The sequence below is a fragment of the Tetrao urogallus genome, assembly GCF_951394365.1.
Source record: "Tetrao urogallus genome assembly, chromosome: 1".
Classification (NCBI taxonomy): domain Eukaryota; kingdom Metazoa; phylum Chordata; class Aves; order Galliformes; family Phasianidae; genus Tetrao; species Tetrao urogallus.
In genome coordinates, this window is record NC_136813.1 from 127,541,414 (window position 1) to 127,560,347 (window position 18,934).

General features: G+C 36.1%; 1 protein-coding gene across 1 annotated transcript in view; it reads right to left on the minus strand.

Moving 5' to 3' along the window:
* The window catches only part of ABCC9 (ATP binding cassette subfamily C member 9), a gene marked incomplete at both ends in the record, with an annotated part of 64,746 nt that overhangs the window by 21,126 nt on the left and 24,686 nt on the right, over positions 1-18,934 (minus strand). The window contains 14 exons of the mRNA XM_079549509.1: positions 451-520; positions 676-824; positions 1,807-2,036; positions 3,729-3,825; positions 4,404-4,529; positions 5,041-5,178; positions 6,132-6,212; positions 7,561-7,645; positions 8,947-9,048; positions 10,691-10,729; positions 14,429-14,534; positions 15,613-15,685; positions 16,662-16,772; positions 17,794-17,902. Of these exons, the coding sequence (XP_079405635.1) occupies positions 451-520; positions 676-824; positions 1,807-2,036; positions 3,729-3,825; positions 4,404-4,529; positions 5,041-5,178; positions 6,132-6,212; positions 7,561-7,645; positions 8,947-9,048; positions 10,691-10,729; positions 14,429-14,534; positions 15,613-15,685; positions 16,662-16,772; positions 17,794-17,902 (1,516 nt within the window). The remainder of the gene's footprint in view (positions 1-450; positions 521-675; positions 825-1,806; positions 2,037-3,728; positions 3,826-4,403; positions 4,530-5,040; positions 5,179-6,131; positions 6,213-7,560; positions 7,646-8,946; positions 9,049-10,690; positions 10,730-14,428; positions 14,535-15,612; positions 15,686-16,661; positions 16,773-17,793; positions 17,903-18,934) is intronic.

The window sequence follows — 18,934 nt, forward strand, 5'->3', positions numbered from 1 at the left end:
TATATTCAGGATTGTAGCTCATCCAAATGTTTTGATAAATAGACATAGTGAAAGTATCCATTCCTTTAGCTGAATATTCCAAATTCATATATGCTACTGCCACAATGGACCATCTCCTTACCTCACATGTACTCCTCATAGTAAAAGTAATATTGTATTTTCTGTTTTCCTGATTTGAACCCCAAATCTGGTATTTTGCTAATCCAGATCTCTTAACAGAAGCAACTAGTCTGTTTTTGAAGAAATTAAGAACTAAGATCTCCTACTGCTTTTAATTACTTGCATGACCTCATTACTACAAATATGCAAACAGTTTGTATTTTGAATTTGTCTAATATAATTTCAGAGCTTCTATTTTCCCTCATTAATACTTCAATGTGTCTTATTCACTAGCTAAATGAAAATTTACAAAGCCAAGATACAATAAATAGAATATATCGATACGTCTACCTGATCAATTATATTTGTATCAGCAGAAAAGCGATTTAGAATTAGCCCCAGTGGAGTCATATCAAAGAACCTGTGGAATAAATTAAAAGCAAAAGCGTTATCTGATTTGGAATTCCAGTTTTGGATAAAAGTCTTGGTCAGGCAGAACACAAGGCTGTGTACAGACATTTTCTATAGCTAAGCAGTAGAAATAAATGTGCAGGGGGAGCATTGTTTTTGCTATACCTGATTGGTCCAAGGATGATTTTATTGAGGAGATTATGATGTAGATTTTTGGCTGCTGTGAGGCCCATCCACTCCACGGTCAGAGACGTGATGAGGCATAGGACAATCCCTGCTCCAGAGAGGATACTGAAGACAGCTACATGGTAAGTCTAATAAAATGACAAAGACATCAGTCATAGAAGTAAATGCAAGTATTTTTTCTGCTATGAAATTCCCAAGGTGTTGCTCTGTGGAACTACTGCCTTGTACTAAATAGCTGATCTGTCACATTGCAAATACTTTCTGATTATATTAATATCATTATGGGGGAAATAAAAGAGCTATCATGAAACTGAAATACATCAAGTATTTAGAATGTCTGGCAGTTCCAAGATCTTTCAAACTACGGATAAGTATCCTTCACGACCTTGAAGTGATGAAACTATGAGAAGATAGACTAGCTGGGTAAATACAAAAGTATGCAAATGGTTAGCCAAGGAACTCAGACAACCAGAGTAGAACCTTTCACAAACTGAGGCACTGAGGAGACTTTGGAAACTTCCACTTATTAAATTCAAGCACTACTAAAATTCCCAGAGCAAATTCTCAATTAATCTGCCAGGGCTGTAACATTCTTAGGACTTCTAAAAAATTAGCAAATGGATTTTAATAAGATATTTATAGACTAGTCAAATTTACAGCAATAAATATATCCTAAATAAGTAGTACATCTTAAGAGGGTTTTTTTTTGTTTTTTGTTTGTTTGTTTGTTTGCTTGCTTTTTTGGCGGGACATAAGTGTATAGTCAGTACTTAGAAAAATGGAATAATTGTCATAGGAATTAAAAAATCCAGATGAAAAAGTTTAGTATGAGATTGCTCATTCTTCAACCATTTTTCTAACCTCAAACATGCTTTTGGTTCAATTTTATAATTTTAAAAAGACTGATAAAATTTGAATTGCCCTATATTTTTGCATAATTTACTCATTCATTATATCTAATGATTGATTTTATGATATCTATCTGTCTTTCCAGTCCAATTGGTTTTGAGATAACAGCAAATAATTACTTAAGAACATTTTCTCTCTCTTTTTAAAATTATTTTTTTCAGTCAAGCTCAAAGTATGACCCACCTTTTTTGTGCTCCGAACATCATCAGCATTCATGAATTCACTTGCATTGCCCATGGATGTCCATGTAGCAAGCCAATAATCTATAGCCACTATAACTGAGTGTTTCAACAACTTTGAGAAAATCATCAGAAAGAGCAAGAAAAATCCTCCAGAAGTTAGATATCTCCAGCAGGTTTTCCATGGCATCTTTGTTCTGAGCCTCAGGACAGTTGACATGTTATCATCTTCATCTTCTTCCTCTTCTTCCTCTGTGACTCAGATATTTTATCAAGTTAGCTTGGATTCAGTACAATTATATATGGTTTTACTGTATGTGGTTGACATTTTTTTCTTTGAATTTTACTTCTTAATGGCAAAATTCAATTTGTCATTTGAAAAGAGAAAATGCTCTAGACGTATCTTCTTAAGAGTTCCCCTATACTCTTTAAGTAATCTATAGACTGTCTTTGACAAGTGACAGTTTTGCTAATCAAATATTTTTATAATTCTAGCCTTCAGTACTGACTGTATTGATAGTAGAAACTAGAAACTTATCCAACCTGTTCTGCAGCTTTTGTTGTACTGTCAGTAGAATTCTTCGGGTTATATGCAAGAGTACAGAAAGCTCACTGAAGTTTTCCAATCAAGAGGCTGTGTCATCTGTTGCATTAAGGAACTCTACTCTTATTTTATTTAGATGTACTAAAATTTTGTCTTTTTAAAAGAGCATAGATTTAGGATTAATGCTTCTTCTAGGCCTTACCATTGACTGTATAATTGCTTTCATATCATCACACAATTGATGGTAGACTCCTGCTATGGGAAATATATATTTCATATGTGCACAAATTTTACATTTTATATTTTCTCAAAATAAAAAGAAAATGCATCTGACAGTTTTTCCAGGCCACACTTAGGAAAGAGAAATGATTACCTGCTCTTGCTTGATAGCTGTTAACTAACAGTAAATGCAATTCTTGGCAGCCTCAAGCTGAAATACAACTTACATCTAACTTTGAACATTAAAAATGAATCATCAAGTATTTTCTTGAAAGTTGTTATTACTATTACACACTTTCGAAGACTGTATACTTCTTGGGACACAGAGACTTTATGTACTTTCCCTAAGTCTCATAATAAGTATGGATGACCTAGAACATACTGTCAGGTTATGTTTTAGCCCTGAAGTTACTGATGTGTGTTTTATATTCTTAATGATGTCTAATTTTTGTAGACATTCTATGGACTGTAAGGACATATCTGTTTTCCCCGTGTTTTCTATCTCATTCCACAAAGAGACAATGGCTTCCAGTTTCTGAGATTAGGTTGCTGGCAAGGCTTTCCTGTATGCAGGAGCTTGAAAGTGACCTCAATTTAAACTCCTCCAAGCATTCAACTGATAAAGTGTACTGATGATTGCACACAGTAAGAGGTGTTCTGCTCATATTTGCCAAAGAAATAAGAAGACACCGTAATATTTCCATCTCAAGGACTTTGGTATCCAGCTCTGCCTACTGCTCAATGACTGGGATTCTCTTCAAAATGCAGCTGTCCAAGCCCCAGAGACCTATGACCTAAATGGCAATCTATCATGAATTTTGCCAGATTAAACACAAGGACACAATAAAGAGCCTGCAAATAGCAAATCTGCATTCTGCAGTCATTCCAGCCAACATTGCCATGAGACTCCCTGTGATTAATGCTCTTATTAAGAGGAAGACTGTAGTTCACCTTTTCTTTCACCTGACACCATCCAATTGTTTCAAAAGTAATTACTCCATTTACACCTGGTGTGGCATCTCAAGGATGTTCTCGATGGGTTGTGTTGCCTGCTGCTGATATCCAGCCACTCTGTAACATCTTCCTATTTTATTGCTATGAACTTCTGGATTTGGATATTCAAGTGGGAAGGCAATGATGTACATGTTAATAGAATAAATAAATGAAATGATAAAACATACCTTCATCTTCATCTTCCAGTTGTGCTTTGGATTCCCTGGGGTACATGGCCCTTCTAAGAGTTTTTCTCTCCAGAGTAGTCTGGTCAGCTTCCATATCCTGTAACAAGAAAACTTAAAGATATAAATAAGAAACAATAAAAATAAGAGAGCTGTCTGCCACTGTCTTAGCACTAACATTAACCTCAAAGAGACTTTATTTGGACCAGTTAGGCCACAGAACACAAAGGCACAGTATTTTAGAATTTATCTTTTAGAAAATCCTTCTTCGACCACTTTATTCCTTCTCTTTTCCTTGCTCATTCTGGTATGACAAAACCTTTTATAATAGTTCTTAGGGAATCCTGAATGATTATGACAATAACAGAACATAAAGCTAAGAAAGAATTTAGGAAAGCCCCTATTCTGCCCCTTGCTGAAGTAGATCAGTTTGGTACAACATTCCAAAAAGACGTTAACCTAATGTGTTCTTAAAAACCACTCATGATGGGTGTACCACACACTTCCCAGACTATCTATTCCATTCCTTTAAGCTCCTCACAGTTCATGTATTTTTTTCTTTGTGCCTAGTTTAAAACTTGCTTCCTGACATGTTAAGGTTTTTTTTTGTTTGTTTGTTTTGTTTGTTTTTTTTTTAATTAACTGAAAAATATCTCTTTGCCACCCTTGCCTGTTTACCTTTTCCAATTCTTGATCTTGGCGATTCATCAAAGTTTTCCAGTGTTCATAGAGCTCAATGTCATTGTTTTGGATATCCTTTAGAGTCCCTTCCCTAAGCACCATTCCATCCTTCATTGCTATGATCTAGGGGAAAAAGCATCCAGTAAGTCTACTCAGCAACATATATAGCATAATCACTGATGTGAATCCTACAAGAATGTCTTAGAATTGGTGACATTACCATTATGCACATTTTGGTGTTCATTGTATTCAATATTCAATAATAATTTTTAAAGTTTATTGACACAGCCCAAAAACTGAAACTTCTATAAACCAGTTTTATCTGTACTTGTAAAAAAAACATGGATAAGCCATAATAAGTTATAGGCATGACTGCAATTGAGTCACAATTCTCTGGTGGCTTCAATAAAAAAAAAAAAAAAAAAAAAAAAAAAAAAAAGTAGAAGTGTTTTCTTCTATTGTAAGATCCATATTTTGTAATGTTGTAGTTAGACACATGATACACAGAAATATATAGAACTAAGGGGACACTCTATTACCAAAAGCAATAGTGGAGTTGTTAAGCACTTACAGTGTTAACTTCAAATGTATGTTGTCCATTACCAAATCTGCATCATGATATCTCTTTCCTTACCCAATCAGCATGTGGTAGATACTGTAACTTATGCGTCACCAGAACAAGAGTCCTCTTGTCTTCTTGAAGAAACTTCAAAATTCCTTCCTGCATTAAATGATCACTTAAGTGAATGTCCAGAGCAGAGAATGGGTCATCCTGCAATCAAATAAAAAAAAAAAAAAAAAAAAGAACAAGGTTTTGCAAAATGTATATTTATAATTTCAATAATCCTTTTAAAGTATAAAGTATTTGTCATTACTAATATTTCAACTTTTTCTAATAACTAAGACCTAGTTAAAGGGCTGCAGGATGAAACAGTGAGCTAGAATCCATTATTCTTCAATTCATAGCAATAGATTCATTTGAGTTTTTGTGTCTAGATGTCTGCAGTGCTGGTGCCACACCAATAGCATGGAGTAAACCTAATAGGTAGATCAGAAGTTTCAGGTAGATCTGAAATTTCCTATTCAAATTTGAAACTGCTGGAACCCAGCAACTTTACCTGTTAAGGTAAAACTGAGTCAGTAACTACACTAATTTCACCCAATCTAAACTGTAGGTTTGGTTGGTCCTGACTTAGCGTGAGTATGAGCAGTAATAAAATAATGCTCAGATGTGCAGATGCTTCTCTAAGAAGAAAACCAAGCCCTGCATGAACAGGAGCCTCCTAAAATTTCTGGCATGCCCTGGAATTATTATCAGAGAATGGAAAATCTTCCTGAATCCACAGAGTTCTGCAGCAGACTGTTACACGCTCAGTCTGTTTATAACTCAGAATTAGTTGCATTATGGTGCTTCTCCTTATACAGAAATCCTGCTGATTTCAGCAGGATTATGTTGATACAAGGTACCACTGTGAGTGAGTAAAAGACAATACGATCTCCTCTAGTGTAGATGCCACCTCCATCAGTCTCCCTCTATCAGTATGTTTTGATATTGCCTCTTGGTGGTTTTTTATCTCTCATTCCCCATAAGTTGGATTTTTAGTCAAATATAATTCCCTACAGTTTTCTAGAGCTAATGTAAGCTTTTCTAAAGGTAAATACAAAGAATGAATGACAGCTTCATTACGAACTATTCATGTTCCATATGAAAAAGAAAAATCTTACCAAGAAGACAATGTTGGTATTCTGATAGAGTGCTCGAGCCACACAGATTCTCTGTCGTTGGCCACCACTTAAATTAATCCCCTAATGATGCAATAGATCAGAAATACACAACTGTGAGTAAACATTATGACAGAAATCAGAAAATGTGAGTTTTTTACAATTATACAGTTTCAATAAAAATCAACTGGTGAGTTAAATTGCTAATCCTATTGATAAACAAACATAATCCTCCCATAAAAGTCAAAGAAAAAATGACTATTAATCAACTAATCTTGGATAGTTAATAGTATAATTAATATGAATTATGAAGAACTTCTCTAAGCACAGTATGCTTCTTAGATTGCGAAATCCAACTGGTGCTAGCATCAAATTCTGCAAGCAAAACTTGAGAGACTGTGATCAAAATTTCCCCTTGGAGACAACTGAAAAAGGAAAAAAGACTTTCAAAACGTTGTTTTAAATGTCAAAAAAATAAAAATCAAAGTGCAGCTATTTAAAAGAAGCACACTAAGATTTTTTTTCTCTGTTTTTCAAGAGTTTCTCAACCATTAAAATGGCACTTTTGCTTCAAGCATGTCTACCCTGTAGTTCAAGGATGAAATACCTACCAGTCATGCACAACCCTGAGCTGTTAGTAAACTCACTAGTTTTTGTACTGAGACCTGTGCTGTAGGTGTACGGGACTCAGTCATGTCTAGATGCTCAAGTATTTAATAAATGATGTTCAATCAAGCTTTATATGGCCATGTATACATTGTTGGGATACCAGAATTAGCTTTTTAAAATAAACTCATTCACACATATTCAGACTACAGTTGATATGGGCTTGCCAAGATTTTGGGAATATAGCCCTTCTGACTTAAGATCAGTGCCAAGTAACCCTATTTTTCTGTAGAACCGAAAACAGAGTATAAATTTCATTTGGTCTTACAGCAGCAGCACTCTGCTATTCAAACACACTATAAAAGGGCCATTTCCCCCCTCATTTCAAAGTCTATTTATTCTGTTACTGATGGCTAGAGATGTAGGTTTGTTACACAGTGAACAATAAACACACTGAAATAACTCCACTATAAATCTTTCCCAATTTTCTTATAAAATCTGCACAAATCTATTCCCTTGAGGATCTCTGCTTTCCACAGCGTATCAAAACATGCAGTGTAGTCATTCCGTGGCACAACAAAAAGCAATATATGCAAAATATGGAGGCAAAATATGATCTCTTGAGCAAAAGACATTGTTTAAATTTACATCTGTCCTCTCCAGATAAGCGATTACAAAACAATATTGTCTAGTGCCATAACACCTTTCTCAGTATCATGACTCCGAGACCACTGTACAGACAGTGTAACACAGAACAGATGAGTAGCATCAGGGAGACTCTTCTTAACACAGACTAAGCAAATATGAAAGCCTTCAGGTTATTTACCCTTTCTCCAATTTCTGTCTGATCACCAAATGGTAGTAAGTCAATGTCAGGCTGCAGAGAACACGCATCTGTAACAGCTTTGTACCTATAAAACCAATATGATCATTACATTATTTAACCAGCCACTTACTTCATTAACACAAAAACCCTCCAACTCAAATTTCCTGCTAAGTTACTATGGCTCTGTGATATTTGGATAATTGCAAAAATAAGTAAGTCAAAAACACTGTAAAAATTAACATACATATTTATTGGAGATCTTTATCGGCAAGTTTGCTGTTTAAAGATTCAGTTACCTCAATTACTGACTATGTTCTTCCTTGCCACTGAGCAGTTTTGTTGGACTCCGGAGTATTTGAAGGCATTTTTCAGTGAGTTATTTTTCTTCCCCTTTTAGGTGCCTCTTCATTTGCTTCAGTGTGATATTAAAGGGCAGAGGATCCTTACAGTGCTTCTGATCTTTCCAGAATCAGAAAACCACTCAGAAATATTTGAAATTTGTTGTGAAGTTGCTAGGCTCAGGTCAGAATCAGGTCTGAGATCAGAATATTTGAGTGGTGTAATTCAGCTTTGCCCCTTTGATATGAATGAAGTTAGGCTGATGAACTAGCTGAAGAATCTAGTCCCTGACATTTTGGAAGCTTATTTGGATTTTGAGATGTTTCTTAACTTTTATAAATGGGAATGCAACCAAGCAGCTTATCAAAGAAAACACTGAGAGGAATGAAATGTATTTTTAAGAACTTAAAACAAAGCGAGTATTGCTTTTGTTTTACTGAAGTCATTTTTTCCACTGCATTTGTTAGCTGGCCTTTTTGGAAGGACATAAGACACAAGTACTCGTCAGGCAGAACAGAAACCACACCTCAGCTTTTACATTCCCTTCTCCTGTACTTCTTTCTATAGGAAGAATTAAGGTTATTTCCTGGAGGCACCCTATCTGCATTTGTGCACTGTTTTTGTGAAGTGAGTGCTCCATCAAGCTGATCACAGCAGGATAAGGACATAAACTCCCTGGAAACATGCCTTTGGCAACCTCAAGCTCCATTAAAAAAAAAGAAAAGGCAAGGCTGGATAAGGCCCTGGGCAACCTGATCTAGCTGTGGTGTCCCTGTTCATTGCAGGGAAGTTGAACTAGATGGCCTTCAGAGATCCCTTACAACTCTAAGGATTCTATGATTCAATGATTCTAAAAACACGTAAGTTTAGCTGCTTGAAAAATGTACATATGGCTTCTGCTGTATCCACGAGAATGACTTCTGCCATGTGATTCCTCACACACATCTTAGATACGCACTGCCAGAAGGAGAAGCCAAAACCCCTTAAAGGGAGCACTCAGAGTTTATTGTTTGTTTGTTTTTTTTCTGTGACTGGATTGATATTTACCTCTGTTTATTAAATGGACTCCCAAAGATAATGTTTTCCTCCACTGTTGCATTCAATAGCCATGGCTTCTGAGCTGCATAAGCCACTGAGTATCTGTTTTTACTGTAGATAAATAAAGAGCATTAGCAAAAAGCAGAGCACCCACATTATGAAGTGTCTGAGAATCAGGAAATAATAAGTGTTCATAAAAAATACAGAGAAACACATAGACAAAGCAATTGTTACAGAAGTGAAGGGAAGAACTGCAAATGAGATGCTTTTGTTAAGGCAGCACCCACTCTCTCCCCTAGTGGCACAGTCTATATCTTATGTTATCCCATGTACTTTATTCTACTACACATGGCTGATACCTACCTCAATTGAGTAAACGCAGTTTCAATCCAAAAGAGGATTACAAATATTCAGAATAATTAAATTATCACCAAAAAAAAAAAAGAGATTATTTCTTTCTTTTCCTCCAACGTTAGAATAGGTAATGAAAAGGCATTGTTCAGATGTAATCAGTGTACTTGACTCACTGCTTTCTGAAGTTTTAGATTATTGTATCAGGCTGTGCATATGAAATACAGATTTTTTTCAGGTAATATTTTTTCCTCTAAGTCTGTTAGTTGCTCAGTGACTGACATGGTACTGGTAGAGAAGACAGTTCAGTATGTTCTTGGAAGGAATCATTAGGCATGATTGGGATCATTGGGCTGATGATTGGACTTGATTATGTTAGTGGTCTTTTCCAACCTTAATGATTCTATGTTTCTACATTTACAGTATCCCAAGAACTTAATAGACTTACTTTTCATTGTGTTTAAAAGCCTCATAAAATATGTAAGAATATGAATATTCTTTATTTCTGTCTGTTTTGCCTACGTACTGTGGCTAAAAATTTTGTGAATACTAGACATTCTTTTGATATGCTGAGATGTGCGAGGAAGCACTGTTAATGGCTTGTAAATCTCAACACTTATCTTTCTTTGTATTGCTTCAAACCAAATATTTGATGTATCCTTGAATGTAAGTGTCTAGGATTTGCTGTTGAGAGAGAGGGTGCTAGGGTATGAGTAATAGCTGGTTAGAAACAGTCAGTAGTATCCCAAAATTTTAGCAGTTCATAGGCATTCAATATGTACTAGCATGAAATATGTCCTTAGGACAGTCAGATATCAAATAATGGTGTGGGTCCCAACCACAGCTACCTGTGCCACTACTTGTTTATCACTGATTTAGCTTGCCCTTCTTTTAAAACTGCAGGCCATCTCACAGAAAGCAGGGCTGGAATCACAGGCTAACTTCAGGTAGACCACAGCCAGCTCCCTTTGCACACCGTGTGCCTTGCTTTGTCACACAGCTGTCAAACTGGGTTAGCAGCAGCAGCACAAAACCCAGTGCTGAACAGAAGATATGCCCACATGGGAGGGTACCCATAATGATGACTTGTATCTTGAGGCCTTATCTTGTGAGATATGGAGCACAGTGAACTCACAGTGATGTTGAATAAGAGCTGGAAGTGCTCAATGTCTTTCAAGCAAGACTTTGGCCTTTCTGAAGTGCTGGACTTCAGACTGAGGTAGTGGTACAGTGGCTGGGAAAGATCGGGATCCACTGGATGTAGCACAATTTGCCAGTTATTTCTGTAGTAAATGATTATCAACAGGAAGGAAACAGAGATGGCTGGAGGGTACAAAGATGAAAGTTTGAGGAAATTCTGAAAAATGAGCGCATTATGACACACTAAAAACAGAGATAATACCTTCTGGATGCTTCAGAAGAAGGCTCAGTTTCATTTACACTGCAAGTTATGGCAAATGACATTTAGTAAGCAGAAAACACCAAGACTAGCTTATTGTGCAAGTTTTATATACAGGGGAACTTAGTTAAGTACAAATTTTAAGAATAAAGTATCAGTTTTTGTGTATGTGTGTTTTCTTCTTCTAAAGAGAAAATAAACATGGTTCAATCAAAGGCATAGAGTTTTTGGAAATACTACAGCTTTATATCTATTGTGCATAGTGGTTTAACAGGCAAGCTATGTTGTTAGAAAACACATTAAAAATGAAAAATGTGTCTTACAGTCTGTTCAAACTGACATTGTTAATGTTGCATACGCATATGAAAGGTTGACAAGCAATAAACTAGTTCCTCCATACTGTTCCACCAATGACCCGTGGAAGCTGGCAACAACTCTAATGTCAGATTTCTTCTGGACCAAAGAGAAGCTCTGCAGATAAAATTCTGCAGGGTGCACGTGACACGTTTTTGCTTTTGAACCAAAACTAATTTTGAACTGGTTTGTAGCAGAGAGACTGCATCAAGCTCCACACAGCACTGCAGCGCCTAGACTTTTCTTAAGAAGTCAGCCTCTACTTCTTAAGGATCTGATGAATGATTTTGCAGTGTTCTGTGCCCATTAATTGACTTATTAACGGTGTCAAGGGCATGGAATGCCAGCCAAAAGAGTTCTAGACCAGCAAAGATGCTTGCTGCCGGGAATGATGGCACATCGCTGCAACTGCAAATCCTTAAAGAGTAAGTTTATGCCAGGTGAATGGAAATTGGCTAGAGAGTGAAAGGACTAAGAAAATGATACTGTTGTGTTATTTGTCTCACTTAAAACAAACTACTGAATGAGCAAAGCAAACAAATCCTCTCTTCCCAAATCTACAAACCCTCCACATGAAATACTTTACTACTGCAACGGAAATGTCTGCTAGCCTGCTGGAATACCATAACTGCAGCTGCACTTATAAACAGAGGATCCAAGTCTTGTAGAGGGCAGAAAAATTCTAATTCTAATCTTATTGTGACAGACTCACACAGTAAAGCATCTTCCCAAAGAGCCAGAACTGACATACGTTGCTTCATGTGCTGCACATCACCTCTCTAAGAACTTTGATAATTTAGGCTTCTTTAAGTGTGCAATCACTGTGTTTTCTTCATGCACCAACTGCCACAAAATATGTTAGATTAGCCCTGCTGATTATCTCAGAAGAGTCAGAGAGACACAAAAGGAAGCACAAAACAGATACTGCTTCATAAAAGTTGGTGTTTTATGATAGAAGTTTCCCACCTTCTCTACGGTGGAAAAAAAGTTAAAGGGAAGCAAAAGATGAAGACTAATGAGAGAATAAAGAGAGATCAGAAATTAGGTCAAGCCAAACGAAAAAGAAAACCTAAACTTTCTCTATTAAAAAAGCACAGACTTTTATACTTACAATAGTGCATTAAAATAGTGGAGAAGGAAAGGGATAATGCTTTCATGAATGCATTGGGGATGACTTCAGAAGTAAAATTTAAGAAAAAATGGGCACAGTCCCTACAAAACCCTTACAATCCCTTACCAGTATTATGTTTGCCATATGTTCAGATGGCAACAGAGCATTCAAGCCTCATGATGGACTTTCACAGTAATGTATTGCAGGATTGCTCCAGGATTAACAGCGGCCGAAGTCTGACACATCATTACTATACTGTATTGTTACACCTGAATTCACCTAAACTGCACTTCCTACCTGGATCAATAGCTACATTATTCATGCATGTTGAATCACATGGAGAGGGATCTAAGGAAGTAAATAGGACCTTCATTATGATTTTGTAAGGTATAGGGTCCACTTACTCAGGTAAATAACTGAGGTATTAATTTCCCTGTCAGGCAGTCTGAAATTATCAGCAAAAACCACGCTTGCATCAGCTATGACACAGTACCAAGTTATAGTTTTCAATGAAAAAGATACTTGGTAAGGCTTGAGATGCTTGCAAAGACTTGAGTTACTCATTTGGTTGTGTGCAGACTGATACTATGATCCTACCCTCTTGAACATTGTGAAGCTTCAACATTATTTCATATTCCTTATGCATATCTTTCAAACACTGCTCTATTTCTTTGATCTAAGATTTCATATCCTTCCATACGAATTGATCTGAGTCTCTCAAACACATATTAAAAAACAGTTGTGGGAATAATTGTTATGTATGCTCTTCTGATTTCTTTTTTTTCTTAACTTACACAGGAAAAAAATCCACCTCATTGTGAGGTCAATGTTTCCATGATGTATCTCAAAGAAATTAACCATGGCAAGTCACATATTCTTTTTTCCATCAAAGCTGAAATTTGCATGTGACTGCACTGAAGTTAGTCTTGCCTTGGCTCCAACTATACCTATTACTCCAGTGAGATCATATGTTTAGAATAGCTGACAGTGAAATATGGCTAGAGAACAAGAAAATGGCATGCATGCTAACACAGGAAAGCAAAAATATCCAGCTTTCAACATTGCTGTAAGAAAAAAGATGATGACGCAGGTTACTTACTTCAATATGGGCAAAAATAATATCGGTCTCTGTGACAAAATTCATCCTTTCAACTGAAAGAGCTATTTAGGAAGAGTTTGGCTTGGTAGATTCAAGGAAACAGAACTGATCTTTAAAACCAGAGAAAAAGTCTTGGGGTTACAACACATCTCTACAGTAACCTCTGTCTAGACTATGCTGGAAAGGAGGTTGCTGTCTCCTATAGTTTTCATTCATTGACTCTGAATCTATGTAGAACCAGAGGCCTGACTCCATCCACAATTCCTTCCTCAGCAATAACTTTTTCAGAACCTTTGCTCTTTAGTATTTAGCACCCTCAGTCTGCTTTCTGTGTGCATACTGTGAAGAGTAGCACTGAATTAAACAGGAGAGGCTTGGGCAGATATCAGGAAGGGGAGACAGCATTCCTCACATTTTATTATTTAATCCTTTTTTTTTCCTTCAGCTAGCAGAGTGGTAAAGTAAGTTTTTCCTATACAGTACACCAAATAACACCTCTCAACTAAAGAAGCTCCAACCTGTAATTCCCTTACTTATGTACAGTTGCAGCATAACAAAGCTGATTTAACAATCTAGGTAGGAATCCAAATCAGAGCATCAGTTTTCCTTTCACATTGGTTAACTCTACCATCCCTCCAATGCTTCTTGAGGAATCTCATTATTTGCACAACTTGCATTGAAAATATTATGTAAAGTGTTACTAGACAACAAACACTTCTGATGAAACACAACAGATATGAATTGCACCTTATTGTTCTTACTTCATGTTTTTTTGCAACAAGACTTTCTTCACATATAATGACTAATGTAAATTAGAGCTGACTCCCATCACAGAAGGTGATTGGATAATTTTCTGTTCTTTCTATGTAAAATATTCTTTCTACTCAGGTCATCTGCTAGGGCTAGTATACTAGATATTAATTACCAGACTAGATTATTTCTCTTCCTAAGGCACCCTACTTTATCTGCTCTGACTTTGCTCTACCTGCTCTAAGCCATGAACAAAACAGCAACGAAAAGCATGAGTTTGCTGATGATGTTTTTCAGAGAAGATCTAGGTAATGTAAATAGATATTTCTTTAACAAGCAGTTCTGAGACATGAAATTTACATTTCTCACAGCAAAATCCAACTTCTCCTTCTTTACTGAAAACAATTAGTAGTTATATAATACGTACTTGCTCCAGTGAACTTTTCCTTCCAGGGTCTGCATCTCTCCTAATATAGCAAGGAGAAGTGAGGACTTGCCACAGCCAACTTGACCCACAATCATTGTCATCTGACCTATGATAATGATTAAAAAAAAAATTAAAAAAAAAACCAACAATAGAACAGGAAAAAAATCAATTCTTCTCAAGTCTACAAGACATAACTAGATCCAATTCTACAGCACATGAGATTGTTAGCATCCACTGTGTAACCTGGCAACACTGCATCAATTCTTCTGTGATATATACTTCAACGGAAAATACAAGTACACACTGAGCACCAAAAGGCTGAGAATATTGTTTGGACACATACAATCTGCAACTGAAAGATACTCTATTTTTTCTGCTTTGCTGTACTACTCCTTCTTCCCAGCACTGCTTTCCTACCTGCAGTTCTTTCCTACAGTGGCATTAGGAATTTTACAGCATTCACCATCACCACCATCATCAAAATAAAAAATAATAGTTTTCACACTTGCTATGTAGGTCTCCCAAAACAAATCTGTAAATATGTGGAATTCCCAGCCAAAAAATATCGTGGAGGCACTAACCTTACAAGGGGCAAACTGAACAACTTGAAAGATAAATTCATGAAAGACTCCTTGACAGATCACGGCATGAAGGTCAAGGAATGCACTGAGATGAAAATAGTTCTAGAGTGGGGAACTGTAATATTGAAGAAAGGCAGGAAAAGTATACTAGTTGACTGCTGTATCCTTGTGCACTAACTTTTGCCTGCTGCTTTGACCAAAATCCTGGACTAGATGTACTCGTGACCTGAATGAATCTAGAATTCTCTCTCTCTCTCTCTCTCTCTTTTTTTTTTTCTTTGACTATTTTATTCAAAATAATAATGACATTTTCTGCAACTATCATTTTAAAATTTATTCTTAATGTTTATGATCTTTCTGTTCTTATAAATATAATATTAACAATAAAATTATACAAAAAATATGTAATTTTTTTATCATTTAAAGCATTCTAGGTTAATGATAAAGTTATACACCCAATATAGTTTATAACCTTGTATAACATTTGATTTTCATTTTTTTTTCTTTTAAAAAGTGTTTTATTGCTTGTAGTAATGTTAAGAAATTGAATTAGTAGCATTCTGCTGTTATGTATTTCATATTTAAGATGTGCTTTTATCCTACCTGTTGGGATTCTGATATTTATATTGGACAAGGTAGCCAAACCACTTCCCCATGAAAAGTATCCGTTGGTCACCTACAAAGAAATTGTCACGTATCAGACATAGAAAAATGTGAGAAGTGAAAAATAGAATGTCTAGTTTGGATTTAAAATGTGTTAATAAATGCCTTATGGGTATGATGACATATGCTCAAACACATGCAAAAAAATGCAAGGTAGGTGAGCAAAGGCAGCCAAAATTAGGAATATAAGAAGCTATACATGTAAATTACATACAGTATGAAATGCAATAAGGTAGTATTCTTGAGTTCAACTTTGTTATGCTAGACATTTTCATTTTGTCAACTAAAAGATTAAACAATAAAATAAAGATAATAGGATCTCACAGGTGACGGTCTAAATACCATAGCTTATCAAGCAATGTGTCATTCTGCACACTGTGATATTATGGCCTATATTATGGCCTATATGGATTCCTAAAGCACTAACTGAATATTCTCAAGGTTTATGCTGGACACAGCTGCTGATTTTGTTTGCTTGTTTGTTTTGTTTTGTTTTTGTGTGCATATGTCCTTTGGAGTTAACAGAGTCAAGAAACATTATTCACATAGAAAACAAGGACATGTGTGGGAAAAAATTGTCCAAAATGACTTAAAATAATGTAATGGTAAATTACGTGTCATAATAAATGACAGAAAATGACATAAAAGTTTTGATCTTGATTCTATGAGCGAAATAGAAGTATAAGAAGGGAAACTCTAAACAATCTCTTAATTTCTGCATATAGATTCTCTAGTTTTTTTCCTTTAGACTCATGTTGCCTGTTATTCCCAAGAAGATAAGGAAGCAGTAGAAGGGGTTGGTCTGAAGAGAAGTCTTCTCACTTCATTTTTGTTTAAAGTGCTGATTTATTTAGGGGTTTTTGGCTTGTTCTTGGATTGGACAATTTTCTTTGGAAAAGCAGCAGCAATTGCACTCTCTCTGGTACTGCTGTAGGGCTGAGCAGAAGAATCTGCTGTTTGTAAAGTATGTGTTGATGTTTTCAGACCACCTTGATTGCGATGTCATCTGTCTCCACAGGGCGTGTTTGCCTTCTTGATGACTGTTCATAGTTTTCAAGCTGATACCTTAAGGGCTGCCTCCTGTTGATGGCCTTGGTGTGCTACACAGTGAAGCGAAAGAAAAAAGTTGGAATTTGCAAGAAAGGACAGCATTTGGTTTCTTAGCAAAAAGAGAATCTGTTCCCATTTCTCCCAACACTCTTGGTCACAAAAAGAAAATGCTTTTCAATATCTATCATGTAAATACTGCAAAATTTTAAATATTTTTAACTGAAGCACAGGAATTGATCTTTTCATGCTGTTTTCCCATGCATAACCATCTCACATTTCAGCTCTCTCAGCCTCTTCAAAGCACTAGGTAGGTCTGCCCTACCTGAGGTAGCTTCAAACAAAGCTGTATCAGTAAAAGTGTAATGACATGTAGATCTACCATCTTAGTTCTTGGTTGCTTTTGTCAAGTTCTAGTCACATTTCAAATTACACCATTACATACAGTTTTAAACAGTTGAGTTCGCTAGCTTCAGAAAAACTTCGAAGTGTTTTCCCAAATTTTGTGGGTGTTTTTTTTTAATGCTTATTCTACTTATGCATTTAGGTTGGCTAGTTGGTTTCTGGCTAAAATGATTCCTCAAATTTTACTCAAATTCACTTGTGTTTAGCACATCTAGAAACAGCATTATGGAATGAATTTCTATTCCACAAACTTTACTGTTGTTTTTTCGATCTCCAGTTCTGCATGTCCCAGGGCAAGAATTGTTCTTACTTAAAAATGTCCAAAGTACTGACTGAGATTGTACTGACAATATACACTACAATCCCCGTAACTATACAAAATGCACCTGAAATAATTTTGAAAACTAAGAAGGCTGAATCATCCCCACATAAGTTTGTTGGTGTGTTCTGGTATTTTTATTACTATTGGCAATTCAGTAGAGCTTCAATGTATTTTGAGGACTCTTCATGCCATAGAAACACAAGTCCCTAAACAGAAGAGGCAAAACTGGTCAAGAACAGAATCAAGCAAGAACCCCAAGCCCCTGAGCACTATCAATAGGGCATTTGCCTCACACTGGGCTCTGAGGCCTCTCTGTTTGAAATTCATTGTCAAAAAACAGAACTTACAAGTCCTGTGTGCTTCTTACAGGATTCATAAGCTACAGAATTGTCCCCACCTCTCCAGCTGTCATCTCCAATCTCATCACTGAGGAGAAACTCATTCAGCTTCTGTACACTTAAAAAAAAAGCAAACACAGGATGGTTAAATAAGCCCAAGATACTAAGGGTACATTTCCAGCCCAGACAGCAGGATACACCCAAAAGTATTCCAAGAAAAGTTTGCAGGATACATTCCTTTGCCTTTTGGACCATCTGTTACCCAAGTGAAAAATTATATATGTGGTAAATGACATATGAAAATAATTAAACACTGTATGGGAGATGAAATGAAGAGGAGAGCTAAAGTCATATGATTTCTGCTAGAGCACTGTGGGAATTATTTCCATCTCAGCAGATTTCTCTCTGCTGTACTTCTTCCATGTCTACACACAGGACTTATATAAAGTAATTTACTTGCCTACATCCTCTGAAAATGCAAACGCAGTAGGTGCATCCTGAATACAACTTTGGCATAAACAGCATTCTAACAGGACTGGATAATGCACAAAACTGCACAGCCATAGCCAGCCTCAGAGCAGCACAGCAAGAGTTCTCTCAATCTACTTCATAAAACTCTTTCCTGGGAAATAAAGCACACACGTTCAATGCATTCTTCATCACAGAAGGACATAATTCTCCTTCTGTCCCATTTTCTTTAAGTAAGCCCTAAGTATAGGGCTCTATCATTCTGAGGAAGGGATCAATATAAGAAATCACCTACCATGGTGAAATCATGTCACTTTGCAAAAACTAAAATCAAGGTGCAGAAGAAAGCAGGAGAACATATGGCTTTAGATCAACAATTTGAATATTAATATGAAAATGGGAAAGTATACCTGTTGCAAGGTCTGTATGTTTATTCTGCATGAAATTATCAATAGCTGTTTAAGCTATGGAGACACATTCATTATTTCATCGTGCCAGTATAGCTGTTCATATCTTCTGTTTTGAAAAAGAAAACTTAGATGTCTAACTACTGTAATAGTATTTCAGTCTTTTGTAAGGATATCTGTGTCAAGCAAGAATTTCTCTTCAAGAAGAAAAGAAACCTCACACTGATCATCACCCTAACAACACAACAATCATTACTTTGTGTTTGAATGAGGTC